This window comes from Nylanderia fulva, unplaced genomic scaffold (genome assembly GCF_048542155.1).
Source record: "Nylanderia fulva isolate GAGA-0341 unplaced genomic scaffold, ASM4854215v1 Scaffold20, whole genome shotgun sequence".
NCBI lineage: Eukaryota > Metazoa > Arthropoda > Insecta > Hymenoptera > Formicidae > Nylanderia > Nylanderia fulva.
The window spans coordinates 23,118-42,418 of record NW_028190264.1 but is presented as its reverse complement, the minus strand read 5'-3'; the positions used below and the strand labels follow the sequence as shown (position 1 = coordinate 42,418).

General features: G+C 30.9%; 4 protein-coding genes and 1 long non-coding RNA gene across 5 annotated transcripts in view; 3 read left to right on the top strand and 2 right to left on the bottom strand.

Moving 5' to 3' along the window:
* LOC114944149 (uncharacterized) overlaps window positions 1-2,352 on the bottom strand; it is a 25,596-nt gene extending 23,244 nt beyond the window's left edge. Inside the window, exons 1-5 of the mRNA XM_029319930.2 lie at window positions 1,758-2,352; window positions 923-1,285; window positions 481-820; window positions 269-393; window positions 19-78 (exon numbers count right to left, since the gene is read on the bottom strand). Coding sequence (XP_029175763.1) covers window positions 19-78; window positions 269-393; window positions 481-820; window positions 923-1,285; window positions 1,758-2,003 — 1,134 coding nt within the window. The 5' untranslated portion in view covers window positions 2,004-2,352. The remainder of the gene's footprint in view (window positions 1-18; window positions 79-268; window positions 394-480; window positions 821-922; window positions 1,286-1,757) is intronic.
* LOC114937881 (uncharacterized) lies at window positions 2,018-19,301 on the top strand. Its single transcript, XR_014924599.1, has 5 exons — window positions 2,018-2,337; window positions 2,977-3,706; window positions 17,803-18,131; window positions 18,242-18,377; window positions 18,814-19,301. It is a non-coding gene; the product is annotated as an uncharacterized LOC114937881 (long non-coding RNA).
* On the top strand, window positions 8,897-12,208 carry LOC114937869 (uricase). Its single transcript, XM_029311544.2, has 4 exons — window positions 8,897-9,253; window positions 9,617-10,032; window positions 11,437-11,747; window positions 11,911-12,208. Exons 1-4 carry the CDS (start codon window positions 9,132-9,134, stop codon window positions 12,079-12,081), a joined length of 1,020 nt encoding a protein of 339 aa, XP_029167377.1. The 5' UTR covers window positions 8,897-9,131; the 3' UTR covers window positions 12,082-12,208.
* On the bottom strand, window positions 12,232-15,160 carry LOC114937871 (uncharacterized). The gene is made up of 5 exons (XM_085482408.1): window positions 15,137-15,160; window positions 14,699-14,796; window positions 14,032-14,227; window positions 13,649-13,778; window positions 12,232-13,524 (listed from the first exon to the last, which is right to left on the bottom strand). The coding sequence occupies exons 1-5, from the start codon at window positions 15,158-15,160 to the stop codon at window positions 13,391-13,393; spliced, it is 582 nt and encodes a 193-aa protein (XP_085338534.1). The 3' UTR covers window positions 12,232-13,390.
* LOC114937870 (uncharacterized) lies at window positions 12,286-15,569 on the top strand. Its single transcript, XM_029311545.2, has one exon. It carries the CDS (start codon window positions 12,776-12,778, stop codon window positions 13,151-13,153), a length of 378 nt encoding a protein of 125 aa, XP_029167378.1. The 5' UTR covers window positions 12,286-12,775; the 3' UTR covers window positions 13,154-15,569.

Genomic DNA, 19,301 nt, shown 5'->3' with positions numbered 1-19,301 from the left:
GTGACGTTATTGACTTACATTTATTTTCGGGTCCTGCACTTGCACGACAGTATCCAAAACAGCCCCACCAACTACTACCTGAATAAAAGACGTTTCGGTATAAGTATATTTTTAAGCACTGCTATCGGTAGAGATAGTGGAATGGTATACATATTATTATTGCGTTAGCCTTGAATACGATATGCCTTGATAAGACACGTCGGTAAATAATATTGCAACATCGAGCGTCGAGTTTCTTCTAGAAAACGCTTTTCTCTCCCTCACTTACCGGTTTTTGCTTTGATATAATCGATCGTTCTGGTGCAGGTCCTAGGTAGGATGTTGAAGATCCTTCGGAGAGATTCAAGGCTACTTCAGCTGCTACCGTAGCATTATTTTCTATAAGAGCCATATCTGTAAAAAAATGCAAGTGTTAAATGTGCATAAGAATATTTATCATATTTCTTTCACGTTGCCATCTGTTGGCTTCTGCTTACTCACTTGCTTCAAGGGATTGACCATGTGTGAGCTTGTTGAGTTCATCTAGAAGGTATGGTGTAACTTGCTTGCCTGTTATATGCATGGCACTGGCTCTTTCTAAAGCTTCAGATATAGCAGAATCTACAATATCAGGCTTCAATGTATATTTTTCGGGAATCGATACTGCAAATAATATCCCTGTATTAATGTCCAGTAGTCTTTGCATCTTCACAATATTAGCTGCTTCCTTGGCATTAGAAACTCTGCAAGGTGCTTTTATTTTATCCAACGTCTCGGAGCAATAAAAAGCTGGAAATTCTGGCGATTCGCCAATTTTTATCACTGGTATCCCTTGAGTTTCCTGCGAGCATAAAAGCCATTTCTATGTCAATTTCTGGAAAGAAAACAGCAAGCATATTAATAAGTATTGTACATAAAGATAAATATATTTTCGTGTATCTACCAAATATTCCAAGGTCTTGCCAATGTCTAAGATAGATTTAACACCTGAGCAGACAACTGCTACCGGTGTACGTCCAAGTTCAGTCAAATCTGTACTGATGTCAAAGGTCATCTCGGCTCCTCTGTGAACCCCGCCAATACCACCTGTTGCCATTATTGCAATATTTGCTGCGTGTGCAATCAACATTGTGGCACTGACTGTTGTGCCGCCATTTAATCCACACGATGCAAGGAAACAGATATCCCTGCGTGAACACTTAATAGTCTTTGCAGAGTCTGCTTTAGATAGGATTTCCAGTTGTTCCTTGTTTAAGCCAACGTGCACCTTCCCCTCTAAGATTCCTATGGTCGCAGGAACAACACCCTGAAATAAAAATTTGCCAATTTCATTATTTAAATTTATTTTAATCGCATTAGTTGTAATATATAAATAATATTAGATAATTCTATAAATAAGGCTCATCAATTTCTCTCTAAAGAGAATGGTTTTACATTTCTAAAAAAAAAATATATCGATAAATGTATTGATCTTTAAATAATACATTATATAATCATCTATATCATATATATGCATATTTTAGTACAAATGATAATCTCAGTGTGTGTAACAAAATGAAAACTATTAATTTAAATATTAAAAATATTAATTTAAATATTAAAATTTAATTTAAATAAAAATGTCATTGATAATATCTATCGAATACATAAAATAAAAATAAAATAATACGTATAATTATATTTATATTAAATTTTTATATTTTATTAGACATCTATGGCTGGATTAAATTAAAAAGAAATACAAAAATATTACAAAAATAAAATTAAAACATACGAACTTGCTTTCTGACGGCGTCTTCGACTTTGAGCGCGGTGTTCAAATTATGTGGGTACGGCATGCCGTGTGTAATTATCGTGGACTCCAGTGCCACGATCGGCGTGCCATTTTTTCGGGCTGTCGCGACCTCGGATCCGTAAATCAGCGAATTTCGACCGGCGATCAACCTTCGATGGACGACGATCGGCTGCAGATTCGACACCCTCCGTAATTTTATCGTGAGATCGTTCAAGCGAACGCGATGCATAATTTATTAGAAACTATTAGTGCCCTTTATCCTTTATTATTATTATTATTATGAACTTTATTCGAGTGGGGATAAACGACGATATGGATCACAGATAAATCTCGGATAATAACACTTGTCAAATAAACACGATATATGTGTGTTATTTTATCGTTTGACGTTTGACAGTTCGCGTCGCAAGCTTATTCATTCTATATATTTTTTAGACGCGACAATCTATAAAAATCTCGATATTCTCCCGAGATCGATATCAATTTTCCAGAATAACAAAAACCGGCGACACGTTGTTATGCTGAATTTAGCTGCGCAGATGTATGTGACGCAATTAAAACGTGTAAGCATTTAAAAGGTACTCGGGTTTGCTTGGGTGCATTCGTGTCTAGATATTCATACATCATGACTGTTAATTTAAAAAAGTATACAATAAATTATTATTTATTTTTATAATATTACATGTTTTATATATATATTTATAGATGTTAAATTATATGACAGATACTTAACAAAATTTTTTATAACTAGAAAGAAAAAACGAAACAAGAAAGGCGAATTTTTACACTAAAAATTTATTATTTTATTAATATGTTTAATAATTTCTTAAATTTGTTAAAATTATATACTGTCATATTTTTATTTTGTTATAATTTTCGATATTTCTTTATAATTTGTAAACCATATACAAAAATATATTATATTAATATAGGATTATTAAATTAATATTTATAATATTATAAATATTTAATAATATTTATTTTTTCAAAATTGTAACACACAGATGAGAATTAAGAATATTTCTTACGATTGAAGTATTTTAATAATTATGATAATATTAAAATAACAACAAAATCTATTAATTTGATATTAATATGTAACACTCTTGATTATAAATTTGAATTACAAATGTTATTATCAAATGCCATAAATTATTCATAGAACGCGATCATATTCATATGCCTTAATGTCGCATTTATAGAAACCGCGCCAAACGATGCGCTTCATTGATTGATCGATGCACTTTGGGACAGCCATATCTGATTTGCATAGTTCATGCTCGGACATATCCGGACACACAGCGCCCTAACAGTAATCGGAAGTTGACAAAAGTTTAGTAATTAGATTATTCTTGTGGTTATTTATAATGTGATTATTTTGAATGTGTTTGTGTAATCAAGATTTAATCGCGACTGAAATGTCAAATAAATGTCAAAGAAGCGGAATCGATCCATTGCATAATATTAGTTAAATATATATTATCGCGTGATCGATACAGTTTTATAATTGTATACTTTACGATTATGTCACTTGTCACAAATTTTTAACGATTTGAGGTTATAATTTGATGAATATTAGTTTGTAAATAATCGCATAATAATCGGAAATGCCGAGAAAAAAGTAACGGAGTCGTATTATGTGTATAAATGATATATATGTGACGGTCATCGATTTGACAGTTTCCTCAGATATACACTTCGTGCGACCATAGTTTAACAGTTTCCTCAGATACACTTTGCGCGAACAGTTCCACAGTTTCTTTAGATAAACTTCGTACGACCATAGTGTTCCAAGTGTATATTTTGTGTCACACGTATTAATAAACTTTTTCCAAATTAAATGTCATCTACAAGTAAGCAGTTTCGAAAGTGCAAAGAAAAATTTTGGAAGAAAAAATCCATCAAGTGAATTCCGAGCATTGTTGATAAAGGGTAAGTTTTATGGAATAATATCTATACAAAATTATTTTCTTTTGATTTTACTATCACAATTTGTTGCTCATGTATAATCATTATTAATATGTATGCAACAGCGATTTTATACATATAACAAATGACACAAATAGCGACAATTTCTTCGCTTTAGTTATTTTTACATTTTTTAATGAATTATTCAGACATTTCCATGTGTCAAAATATTTCTTTAATCAATAATTTTTTTACATGCATACTATTTTTCTAGATATAATATATAACATATAACAATCTAGAAAATTTGCATATTATTAATTTAAATGTATATTTTATGTATCGCGAAAATAAATGCAATTAATTTTGACAGGTAACAGATAAGAAAAATTAAATAAATTATAAATTATATTTATTCTTAATATGATTGCTCCGCTTTTCTCCGAAATGACATTCATTCTTGAAAATGAAATAATTATTTGGATGTACACATATAATAAAATATTTTAACATTATTATTTTATATATAATACACAATTATTTTAATATTATTATATATATCAAATATACATATATATATATATACAGGGTAGGCCATTTTAATCTTTCCACTAAAATTTCTCAAAATCCAAAAATTTAAGACAAAAATGTTTCAGATAAAAGTTGTATGGTTTCAAGGGGGACATGAGATGGTGTCATTGATTTGACCTTGAATAGCCATTTGAAGGTTACGTAAAGGTCAACTTCAATTTCTTAAATGGAACACTATATTTTTTCTTGCATACTTTTGTAGCTGACTTCGAGATCTTTCCAAAACACTACAATAAAATATTTTTTCATGAAGTATTTTTCGAGTTATTAAGGCTGCAAATTTGCAGTATTTTGACATAAAATACAAAATATCTTGGGAAATATTCATTTTTCGATTATCATACCTTAATACTTTTATGCACAGAATAATGAGACGAATCAATTGGTGTAAAGAAAACACATAGTTGTCTTAAAGAAAAATTATCTAACTGCTTATTGCAATTTTCATATTTTTTTTTAAAGGTAACTATGTGTTTTCTTTACATCAACTGATTTATCTCATTATTCTGTGCATAAAAGTATTAAGGTATGATAATCGAAAAATGAATATTTCCCAAGATATTTTGTATTTTATGTCAAAATACTGCAAATTTGCAGCCTTAATAACTCGAAAAATACTTCATGAAAAAATATTTTATTGTAGTGTTTTGGAAAGATCTCGAAGTCAGCTACAAAAGTATGCAAGAAAAAATATAGTGTTCCATTTAAGAAATTGAAGTTGACCTTCACGTAACCTTCAAATGGCTATTCAAGGTCAAATCAATGACACCATCTCATGTCCCCCTTGAAACCATACAACTTTTATCTGAAACATTTTTGTCTTAAATTTTTGGATTTTGAGAAATTTTAGTGGAAAGATTAAAATGGCCTACCCTGTATATATATATATATATATATATATAAAATTCACAATTATTTTAATATAAAATTTTTAATATACAGAAACGATGTATGTCACGTTTCGAAAAAAATGGGACGATAACACGTTTGCGATGCGTTTGTAAACGTAAACAAATGTATCGCATTTCATTGAGATCCAGTGTGTGCAAAATAATTCTTATGCGACCTTTCATTGATATGCGAAGCAATTTTTATTACTCCAACCATTAAATTCGACGATTTCATGTGTGTCATAATACATGATAATATAAGAGAAGATAAGTAAAGTATATATTTAAAATTCGCAAAGTTCGAAATTGTGACACAAATAATTATCGCAACGATATTATGTAATTTTTATCTCTTTTGCAATTTCACGTGAATTTTATCGCGAAAAAAATATTCGAGCACCTTTATTTATCCGATAATAAATGAGCATTTATTAAAATTTCGAATCGAAGCCTCTAATAGAGAAAAATATGACAATTATACGAATCATTATTGAAATTCAATATTTATTAATTATATATTATTTTATTTTATTAATTATTTTTTAATATAAAAATCAATAAGATAATCATTATTTTTCTGTTTTAATTCCGTACGCTACGCACGTTCACAGAGTAATAACTTCCGCGTCCTCTTTACCCTCTCCCCCCCCCCCCCCCCCATACGCAAGCACGCATTCCATTGCGCCACGTGACCTTCCCCCACTCTTCCGCTCCTCTGCCGGTGCGTCATTCATGGAGCTCCCCCCACTCCGCGCCGCATTCCGATCGTAGTGACGTAATAGGGCCCACGCCGCTGCGCAGCATTCCTTCGAGATTCATTGACGCGGAGAGATGTATACAAACTGCGAGCATTGTTTTATTTCTTGATATGAATAATTCGCTAATAAATATGTATATATATATATATATATATATATATTTTTATTTATTTATTAGCGAATTATAATATATAATATGTAATTAATATATTTATATATTAATTAATATAATATATAATTATAATATATATATATATTTAATAAATATTAATAAATAAAATTGAACAAAATTTAAATGATGATTTATAATTGTTTTTCTTTGTTTTAATTTTTATTTTAAATAAATGAATGAATAAATGAATGTGCGAATTATTATAGATAGATAATGCATAGATAAATAAAAACGAAGAAGGCAGAAGAAAAATTCGATCATTTTATTGCGATTTTATATTTAAATATAAATATTATTTGTTTATCAATGTTGCATAAATTGACAACAATGTTGCATAATGAGTTTGCTTTCAGTGACATGTGTCACGTGTTTACAAGCGCGTGATTTTGTTATTTTCTCTATGCGGGACTCAACTAGAGTGTCATATCATATTGTTTCTCGAAAAAACGCGATATACATCTTTTTTTGTATTCAAAAATACGTGTTGTTTTTGTGCTCGCAATAACAAGTTTCGTTTGTATAATTATTTCCGAGAGCAGCTTTCATCTCTCAATTAACCAATTTAACTCTCTCTTCTAAAATTTATCTCCTACATCTAATTTGTGTGAGATATATCGTAGATACTGAAATAATATCGTACTTTTTTCGCGTTTTTTTCATCGCGATGTCATAAAATCAGGCTTGGGTAATAATTAATTAATTAATTAATTAATTAATTAAGAGTTAAAAAGTTAATAACTTTTAACTTAGCTTAGTTAATTTAAAATGTATTAATTTTTAACTTCAACTCTTTTTCCTAAGTTTCCTAAATTCCTAAGTTCCTAAATTTTTTTATCTCTATGAATATCATTATTGGTTTTTTATAAGTTATAAACGTATTATTTTTAAATTAAAATATTATTAATTTTTATCTCCATTTGTCATCAATTGTAATTACCAAAAAATATATTTCTATATAAATTTCTTTGTTACTTATATTAATATAAATTTTAAAAGAATTAACAAACAAAATTCTAATTTAATATAAATAATGTTTTTAAAAATTAACTTTCTATTTCACTTCAGTTAATTTAATCTTAACTTTTTAACTGATTGTGAGTTAATTTTTTGTTCATGCAAACTTTTAACTTAACTAAATTAATTTTGTAAACAACTAACTTTAACTTAACTTACAATTAGTTTAAAAAACTTACTAATTTACCCAACCCTGCAAAAAATGCTCATTACATATGAATAATAAAGTAACAATGCTAATTATATTTTAGTGCGCGAAAATATGAATAATTACATATTCGCGAGCGAGAGTATATAAAGTATTATTAATTAGTATTAATTGGAGCGTATATTAATTATATTAAATACGTTTATTAGAGAGTATATTAAGTATATTAATTAAAGTTGAAGTGTCACGAAAAAAACAAGACAGGAAGAGATAATGACTTCGAAAGAGAGAGGGACAACTATATATAGAGATAAAGAGGACAATTTATAATTTATTATTTTTATACTTATTTAATTCTTACCTCGCGGCTTAGAATGGCTTCTGGTTTACATCTTTGCTTTTTTCCATTTTATATCTTATACATTTTACTTTTTCATTTTCATTACGTTATATTGTATCATTTTACATTACAATAAGTTCAAGATTCATTAAATTCAAACGAAAATAAAAATGACAATTAAAATTAGAATCAAAATAAAAAATGGAATAATTTATTGAAGTCACAATGAAAATTAGAATTAAACATGAAATAAATGATTTAAGTTCCTTAATTAATTGTTATTCTCGCAAAATTATAATTGTGTTTATTTCTGCGAATGGTGAAGTAAAAAATGTTGATTAATGAGAAAGAGAAGAATTGCAGCGATCCATTTTCTACTCCTAACAAATGATACATAAATCATCAAAAGAGGGTATTAATAAATTATCTTTCGAGAATCGTGCATGTTGATGATTTGCTATTTATATACTGTGATGTTCCTATCGATTTGACGTCAATTTCGGGGAGTCGTAAAGAGATTGCACATATCAATATAATTTCTCAACGAGATTTTTCACATAATTATAACGAAGACTATCGAGGTTTCTCGAAATAATGATATAACGCACAAAACGATCGAGTTATCTATACAAAAAATTCAGAAAATAATTCTTTTAAATACAAACAAAAATAAATAAATACAAAATTCAGACAAAAAACGAGTTCATAAGAACCAGGTATAAAAAATTTGTTTTTAAATTCTTTTTTTATTTAATTTTAACGTGTCGTCAGTGCCCTAAAAACACAATATTGAGTTACACTAATCGTCTTCTATATCTAAATTGTGTATATTTTGTATATAACAAATTTGTTGTTAAATTTTTGTATTTAATTTAATTGTCATAATTATAATTTTGATTTTAATTTTTTTTATTTGATTTATAATGAATCCTCAGTGTCTGAACTACACTGTAAAAAAATATGTAAAATTATATAAATAATAAATGTAAAATTACATGATAAATAATGAAAAGGTAAAAATTTCTATTATTTATCGTGTAATTTTACACTTATTATTTATGTAATTTTACATATTTTTGTGTAATATATTACATATTTTTTTACAGTGTATATACAAACAATATACATAATGTGTCTCTCTATCTTTTATATTACTATATAAATCTTATATTTAATATATTATTGTTTTCTACCTGAATTTGAATTTAAACATATTGTTTATTATCTCAGTATCCCGTCGAATTGCCGATAATAGTTTATTATTGACGATGATAAATATGTGTGCTAAGTTCACGTCGACTTTGCTTGAGGTTACAAGATTATCGGGTCAATTCTAATCTGTCAGTCGATGGAAAAAAAAATAATGCGCGTGATATATAAGATGGAATTTCGCCCAGCGTTTCGATTTCAAAAGTGAAATCGAAAGACGGAAAATCGGATTGTTCAGGGTTGTAATTTTTCCTTATTTTTCACTTATATACGGGAAGTAATTTACAACGTCTAGCACACGACAGAGTTTAAAAGTGTGCGATAACAATGTCTTCGCATAAAGGAACGCTCTCTTATATGCAAAACGATAAGTATTCATTTGACAGTTCGTTGAGTTTTGCGAGAGATGCTGAGCCGAATCTCACCGTTTCGCAGAGCAAAGATAAAAGGTATGTTTCTTTTTTTTTTGTATAATTAATACAGAAATCAATTTAAATATAAAGGTGAACACAAATAATGGATTTAATGTACGAAAATTAATTTGGGGAAAAATAGAAAATTTAAATTAACAAAAAAAATTAAATTTAAGTAAAATTAAAAAAAAATTATTATTAAATTATTATATAATAATATAATTATTATTTAAAAAATACTATTTTTTAAATATATAAATACAAATTAGATTATTATGACATGCTACATCGCATCGAGCGAAATTTAATATTAAGAAAAAAAATAAGTTTGCAAAAGGTGAAAAATTAAAATTATGTAATAAATAAATGAGGAGAAAATTAAATAGAATTTGCGTTTAGGGAGAAATATGAATTAGGCGCTTATGGTTACGGTAAGAATAACGTCAAGTTATTGTATGTGCGCCGGGAAGACGAGTTGCACCACGAAATTCGCGAATACGAGGTGGACACGCATTTGCGTCTGATCTCGCAGAAGGATTATCTGAACGGTGACAATCATGACATCATCGCGACGGACAGCCAGAAGAACACGGTTTACCTTATGGCGAAGAAACATGGTATTCAATCGCCCGAGGAGTTCGCTCTTCTGCTTTGTTCCCACTTCCTCTACACGTATCCGCACGTTGCGGAAGTCAGCATCAACGTCGAGGAGTATCCCTGGACCAGGCACTACGTTAACAACGTGCCTCACAATCATGCCTTCGTCATGAGTCCAACCGCGACACGATACTGTCAAGTCAGCCAGATCAGAAATGGTATAAATTATTTTAAAAAATTATTTTAATAAATATCAATAATTAATTGTAAAAAAATATATTGAACAAATTTGTGTGTCACATTTAATTTTATATTATATACCCAAATAGCCACAGTAATTATTATGACATCATTTTGATGTCAAAATGCATCATTTGCCATCAAAATTATGCATTTTGACATCAAAATGATGTCATAATAATTACTGTGGCTATCTGGGTATTATTGGTTAAAAATTTTATTATAGAATTATATTAATATTATATATTGATATTATATATATATTATATTAATATTATATATTATATTAATATAATATATTATGTTAATTATATTATATAATATATATTATATCGTATTATATAATTATACTATAAATTATATATACAGGGTAGTCAAAAAGTATCGGACCCCCCCCCCCAATATTTCCGTTCCCTTGCATTTTACAAGAAAATGTTTCAGACAAAAGTTGTAGGGTTTAAAAAGATTTATTTACTGATCTTATCAGTTTGACCTTGGATGGCGTCGCCAAGGTCAGATCGAAATTACATTAACTTTTTTAAACGGAACACCTAACTTTTTATTGCATATTCTTGTAGCTTATCTCGAGACCTTTCCAAAACACTACAAGAAAGTTTATTTTCGTTGAGTACTTTCCGAGTTGTGAGGCTTGAAAGCTACAGTGTACTGTAGTGTGGGTCCAGCCAGTTAAGGCAAGAGTGGCGTGTGGGTCCGGCCAGTTAAGGCAAGTGTGGCGTGTGTCCAGCCAGTTAAGGCAAGAGTGGCGTGTGGGTCCGGCCAGTTGAGGCAAGTGTGGCGTGTGTCCAGCCAGTTAAGGCAAGAGTGGCGTGTGGGTCCAGCTGGCCGGACCCACACGCCACTCTTGCCTTAACTGGCTGGACCCACACTACAGTACACTGTAGCTTTCAAGCCTCACAACTCGGAAAGTACTCAACAAAAATAAACTTTCTTGTAGTGTTTTGGAAAGGTCTCGAGATAAGCTACAAGAATATGCAATAAAAAGTTAGGTGTTCCGTTTAAAAAAGTTAATGTAATTTCGATCTGACCTTGGCGACGCCATCCAAGGTCAAACTGATAAGATCAGTAAATAGATCTTTTTAAACCCTACAACTTTTGTCTGAAACATTTTCTTGTAAAATGCAAGGGAACGGAAATATTAGGGGGGTCCGATACTTTTTGACTACCCTGTATATATATATATATATATATATATATATATATAATATAAGACTGAAAACAATACTCGCAAATAGGATGAATAAACATTGAAAATAATTAGAGAGGAATTTAAAAACCAGTTTGTTGCGCTTAAAACCTCTTTAATTAAAAAAAAATATCTGCCGATTTTTTTCCATTTTTATGACGATTAATTCAAATTCTAGAATCGCCACGAATTCGCGGTGGATTGAAGGGACTGCGATTGTTGAAGACCACCCAAAGTTCGTTCACGGATTTCATTCAGGACGAGTACCGCACGTTACCGGACATGAACGACCGTATTTTCAGTACTGTTGTAATGGCTAGCTGGGACTTCTCGACGGCGACCGAAGTGGATTTCGATAATGTGTGGTACACGGTGAAGGATTGTATTATGGAGAAATTTGCGGGCCCTCCGGACGTAGGAATTTACTCTCCCAGTGTGCAGAATACGCTTTACCTCACGGAAAAGTGTATACTCGATAAAGTCCAACAAGTAAATATGATCAGTTTTTTATTTCGTAATTTCTTTTCTTCCCAAATAGCAAAAATTCTCAAATTACAATAACTAATATATTTTGAATATACATTGAATTATCTTATACCTTATTTTATTTTATATCGTATGTATATTATATAGTAATACAAATATTTTTCAGATTTATAGCATCGAGATGCAAATGCCGAATAAGCATTACTTCGATGTGGATTTCAGCAAATTCTCCAATCTCGTAAAAGGACCGAACAAAGATGTTTATCTACCCGTAGATAAGCCGTCCGGTATTATTTACGCCCGATTAAACAGAAAAGATCTGTCTGCCAGATTATAGACTTTAAGTTTTTTAATGAACACCAGATTCGAATATAAATGAACAGATCAAACGAATTTTAAATGTAATAACGAATAATATTACATTTAAGGAGGCATTGCAGAACAATACATTAAAATTACATGAGGCTGGCTGCATTTTTTAAGCACCAGAACCACCTTAAAAGTTTGAAGAGGATTTAGAAAAAATCTCCAATAATTTTATATATCGATCGGCGGGCAACAAAAAACGCTCAAATTTGAGAAAATATTTTTATTTGGAACGAAATTATCAGGCTGCTAAATTTCGCGTTAAAAATTTTAATTTTTTAAAGTAAGAATTACCGTGCATAGATTAAGAAAAATGTTTCCGCCAATTGTTGATCTTTACGATGAACCTCCGACATGGTGGGAAACGGATTGCGTGAAATACGGGTAGGTTAATTAACCCTTCTGTCAATACATAATTATTCATCTTTCTGTCAATGTAGATCTGGATACTAATTTTTTTTATCATTTTTTTAACACATGAACAATGACACATTTTTAATTAAAAAAATATATATAAATTATTCAATATAAATATTTTTAATCTAATATAATTATTTATAATATACATATTTTTAACATAATATTTTTATATGAGGATATTTAATTGCGCCGGCAACTAATTAATTATTTTCCAATTTTACCGATATAATATGTAATTTTTGAAAATGGTTTCGGATTCTGATTCATTGACAAAAGGGTTCATCGATCTTAGGCTTAGCTACACCCCCGTAAGATTGCGATTGACGACGTTGATGGGGAGTAACGTGGCGCGATTAACGGATCGTAAATACATGATGCAACTGGCGTCGAGGTTGCAAGAGGATTACGAGGCGCGTCAGAAGATTCGCATCGAACGCAGGAAGTTGAATGCCGCTTCGATCGTGCCGAAACTGCGCGAAATCCCGCCTGAATTATTGCTGAAGAGACCAACCCGGCGACGTCGTCCATGCGCTCCGAAGTTTCACGCCGAGGCGGCTAAGAAGTGCAAGCAACTTCCGGGACTTTTACTCGCGACCTTCAATTCTAAGCGCGTACAGCAATAATTTACAAATTCGAACTCTCCAACTATGAGTACAAATAATATGTAAAAACTATTTTTACAAATACGCAGACGTTTCTGATTGTGAGACACGTCTGTATACACTCTTAATAATTAATATAGGCCTTTGTGAAATTTATACACGTCGCATAAAAGCGTTTAAAAGCTAGACTTTAATCGACTAATGAAAAATACCGATTTACATCACAATTCGTTAACGATATTACGTTAGCTATACATTCTAAGTCGCTGCTTTCGCCAGCTGTCGTTGTTGCGATCTCCTTAGCAAATGAAACACTAATTGTTGATTGAGAGGAACTTGCATGAGTAATCCCTGGCCGTTTCGATCAATGGCAGCTGGCGTGTCGTCTGGTACTAAGAAAAAAAATCAACGTTTTAAATCATGATCTACGCAATATTTCTCTCTCTCTTCTTTACTGTTTGAACGAACGAATGTGGCAATTAATTTTGTTCTCCGTGAAATATGACTTGAACTCACTTGGAAGCTCCGCATCCCATAGTTGTTGAAGATCCGACATGAATATGGATGGATGAGGTAAATAATTGTAGTAGTAATCTGGCCATCCGAACGACGCGAAAGTATCGCTGGAAAATGATAATAATACTCGATCAAATCATTACTTTAATATTAATATAATGTTCACAAGTAAATCTGAAAGATTAATAGCGAGAGATTGTAGAGATTCTCACGCTATTCATCTTGTAAAAGGCGGCGAAGTGAGGTAAAAACGAACTTGAAATATTACTTTCCCTAATATATGCTATACATTTATTTTATACATAAGTTTTCGTGTACTTCTGAATCGATTTCTCGTCACGGACGTAATCACGACGAGAAATGATTTTAACTCTTGTTTTCTAATTGGTAGTTAACGTGCAAAATGTGCGAACGTACTCGTAGAGTTTCTCGAGCTCCCGTTTAACTGGAACTTTCGGCCACGTTAACATTGAGTAAGGCATCGGGTAATAATGTACGTGATAGTGCTGTATATTAGGCTGCAGAGTAGGCTTTTTTGCCCTTAAAGACTGGAAGAAATCCTGCAAAGCTTTCTTCGAACTAAAATGTAAGAGAGAACATATATTACAAATATAAATAAACATTTAAAAGCAATCCCAGGTAGCAAGCGTACGTCATTTTGACGTTTAATGATGTTAGTTTGTTACTTGGGATAATTCTGAAAGAATCATCTATAGTTAAAATATTAATTCAAGCAAATATCAAATTCAGCGTAAAGAATCATAAAGTCATAAAGATTCTTTTACTTTATTCAATCAATCTATTTTATTTCAAAATATCAATTTCTTATTTTTTATTTCTGAAAATTAAACGTATTTTTTTAGTATAGAAATTCTTTGAGTCATTTTTAACTCCATCTTTAAGAATTGGGCGTCAAATTTTTTTCACAATTAAGAAAAATTTTTGGCTGAAGAATTCATTAGTTTGTAAGATGTATAATTATTTACACACATTTTCTCCTTCGAGCACTTTAATAATCTAGCGAGAAGAAAATACAAAAGTCACACTCACTATTCGAGAAAAAATTCCTCCGAAGGTCCAACCAGTAACATCACGAGTAATATCAACTGTAAATCACCACAATAATTAATTTGTATACTTTGTACATTCTATTTGATCACGCATGCATGGTAGCAACTGACAACTATTGTATAGTCAATAATTAATTCCATGTTACACATAATAACCCAGGTAGCAAGCTGACATCATATTAAACGTTAAAATGACGTCAGCTTGCTACTTGGGAAGACACGATTTAAATGTATACCTATGTCGAATTTCGAATTGCACTGAGAATTATATGCGTCTACATAAGCGAAAATCATCAATGTATCAATAACACGTCCGCTTTTCTCTGTTCACTTTCGTTGTAAAACTCGAAATACGAAATTATTCGCGTTTTTTGCGTTATTGAGAGATGTAATGTATCTGTACTCGCTGGACATTTACTTGCAATATTGGCCCCGCCTTCATATTTGCCGGGTATTATGTATACTCGGGCCGGGGATGTCGTTCGTCCGCTATGCGATATAAGTATACGACAAACTGAGAATTTCGATGAAACTGGATCGCTTTATAGCTCTCTGCGGCTCTTACCCTCTTTCTCTCCTCGCGCGCTTCTCGTGCTGTTCATTTTTTCCCCTCGGAAACGTTGCTTCATCGGGCGCAGATCGCCGAGACGACTTTGTCTCTTGTAAAGAGTCTCTTGTGTGTGTCGTGGTGTGTATTGTCAGAGATTATACTTGCAAGAGCGATTTTGATATCTGTGTGCGAAACACGTTGCGTGTGCGTTACACGTATTTGAGAAAAACAGTACAGTAAATATGAACGTGAGTTCGATAGAAAGTAGGAAGTGGAATATAAAAGAAATTTTATCTCGATACATATATTTGCATGCACATTTTTTTCTCCTCGTTTGCCTTATCGTTTATCTGGATCTCATCGAATTTTACCCTCTTCCTGGAGGATTATTCGGAGATTGATTTCACCTGCACAAAAATATCCTTTCCTTCATTCAATTTAATTTTTTTTTTGAATTATTGAACATTTTTTAATTGTATATTTTAATTATATATTTTACATATTAATTACATTATTTATTATATATAAATTTGTTTTTCATAAATTCTTTCTCTTCACGATAGAACAAAATTAAGAGATCTTAATGAAAGAATAAGCGAGAAAGGGGAAAAAATGTGCATGTATAATAGAGCGATAAATACACCAGTTTACTTCCACTTTCAAGCCAATTATCACCGAGAGAAAAGTATTTTGCGTCTATTTAACCTTTCTAATGAACTATACCGAGTCTTTTGTGTGTTATTGTTTAATACAATGCTTCATGAATGTGTATGTTTAAAGCGAATCTCCTAATGGCGCATTTGAAACCTGGCAAGAGCGAGATACGTTTCGAGGGCTCTCATGAATAATATATCCCTATAATAATCGGCGAAACGGCGATTTTGCTCTTGTTTAAGTGACAGTAAGAATAACACGTGAAACGAGATTCACTCTGATATCCAGACTAACTGGAAATCGACTCACTAACGCACAGGATGCTCCATATGCGCTTCTAATCGCGAGGATTACAATTATACCTCGCGGGCACCTTTCACATTTGTGCATAAAACGGAAGATGAAGAAAGGTGAAACTAACATTGTCGGATTGTCAGACTCGGCGCAACAGGTTGGCTGATCGACTTTTTTTTAAATTTCCTGTCTATTTCAAAGCGCCAAGAAATCAAAGGACCCAACACCGAAGATAGGATTTTGACTTTCGATAGAATTGGCTATTTCTTTTCATATGTTGTAATAGAAGATGATTCGATAGTTACTGGAGTTACAGCCAGTCAAACAACTCGCAAGTCCTAATTTTTCACTTGACTGGCTGTAAATTAGCAACCATCAGTGTTGTGCTTAGGTGATTTTAAAATTAGCTAGATAAAGATGAGATAACAATATGTAAATTCATCTTATTAGATAAAATAAAGATGATTTTGTTTTAAATATATATATCTAGATAAAAGATAAAATTATATGGCGATTCATCTAGATAATTTTTAAAACTGTTTATGTAAACACAGTTATAAAAAAATGTAAATATTATAAAAGGGATATCAAAATAGATTCATATTTTTATTTCTAAATTTTTTTCGCTTACTGCTCAAGTTTTCTCATTTAAGTATTTTTATATGCTATGATCCTAAACCAAAATTATCTGAAAATTATTCTAGATAATTTAGTAAAGATAATACTTTTTTTCATCTCAGATGCACTTATAGATAATACATATTTTTATTATCTATATAAGATGATGCCAAAGTTTCATCTAAATGATCATCTATATAATTTTATATAGATAACAGCAAACACTCCCAGCAAACACCGATATATAATTGTTACATTGTTATAATAAAACGGAATATAACAGGTAATATAACGTGTACGTTACATGTAACATCCATGTTAGTTGTAATTTCCCACTCATAGATGTAACATTTTAATATAACATATATTATATTGTAGTTATATTGTTATTATATACCAAATAGCACATTGATGTATTGATAAGTCGGTGCTATCTTGTGATATAATGACAATATAACTACAATGTAATATATGTAATATTAAAATGTTACATCTATGAGTGGGAAATTACAACTAACATATACGTTACATGTAACATGCTTGAGTATATAACATTTATATATTGTAAAAATATTCTTATTATTTATATATTGTGTTTGCTGGGTAAATAATAGACGATTACTGATTTACATCCAGTCAAATATGAAAAACTTGGGTTCTATGAGTTATTTCATCTTTTGTTTAGCAGGACATAAGTTACAATATATGAAAAAATAGCCAATATTCCGCCAAAAACCAAAATCTTATGTATTTGGTGCATTCTTTCATTTGAAAAAAAAATAAAATAAAATGCGACCATCGCATAAATAATAAAAAAATCCAGTTATTTTCTCCATCAAATCGAGCAATCCGACTTTGTTGCGTCTGGCTCTTACTTTCACATGTAATCTTCATTTCTTCTTCAGGAACTAAAGAAAATTGACGATACAATTAATTAATATATGATTTTGTTCATTTTTCTTTCACAGATATATTTTTTAGATCGCAATCCTTCGAAGGATTAATGAACCTGGCAACGAATAAACATGACAAATTGTGCTAATCAGTTTCGCCAAGACGTCAAAGACGTCAAGTCGGCCTACTAGCACGATAATCTCTGAACCGGACAAACGCGAAGAAAGACTTTCGCAGTCAGTCTTTCCTTCCTCTTTTACACATGCAACGACAATGATGATGACGACGATGATGACGATAACGGAAATCAGCGGTTTCTATTTCGTGCTCAACGTGAAAGGTGCACGAAGATGGATCAAATTAAATGACGTATCATTATGGGTGCAGGGAACGCGAAATAACGGTACGTTTTCTTCAACAAGGATATGAGGAACACTTGTTATCTACACTTGTCATGCATCAAGTAATTGTTTATTATTATTATTATTATATCATAATAATTATTTATTATAGGGTGTAGCAAAAATATGGACTATTGCTGCTTCAAGAACGTCTTCTACTCATCCAAATGAGGAAAAAAATTCATACCAAAAATGACTTTTTATTGATCCCTTCATCCTGATCTGATGTTTGACAGAACGTTTGACAGGTGAGACAATTCTGGATAATTTTTGCCCATTTTGCTCGAGAATGAATTATTTTCTACCGGTTTATATTATTGAAAATAAATTAATATACTTTATAATTATATCTTTAATTTTAACTCAAACATAATTGTAATGTAAAAACGATTTTTGCACACTCTATATAATTATAAACTCCTATATACATATATTTATTATATAATTATAAATATTATAAATTTATTATAATTATAAATACTATAATTACAATAATTATAATAAAATATATAATTAATTTATTTTTATCGTTATAGTATAGGCTTCTATATATCTGCTAAGGAGGGGAAGCAGAAGAAAATGAATGCTTAAAAGAACAAAAAATACTGATGATCCCAGATGAATTAATAAGAGGCTTTCTTAATCGAGCCATTTATTTATTCCTTTTTTTAAACTTTTTCATAGATCCTTTCTTCCCTTCTGGCGACTGATGGGAGCAACCCCTCCAGTACCTGGGGAGGATACTTTCCCTGAGTGAAAGCGCAGTGTCAAGGTCATCAGACGCAGTCGGAAAATTGTCGGAGTTAAACCGGTTTTCTCTCTCTCGCGAATAGAATATGGGCGATTCTTATTCGATCGACCCGGCGTCGACGTTCATCGTCATCGTCGTTCTCATCGATAAGTATACGACACACAGTGCTTTATGCCATGCTTCTTTTTGTTGGAAATAAAATGACCGCGAGATATATTTATGTACAACATGATTCCGCGATTTCTCTCGCACGCGATTGCCATCATAGAGAAATAAGTATGATTGGCAGATGAGAAAAAAACTGACATGGAGCAGCTATACATATATATAATATATATAATCTTAATGAATTATTTCTTTTATATATATATACACATCCCCAGGTAGAAAAATTAGTCATTTTGATGTCATTTTAATATCA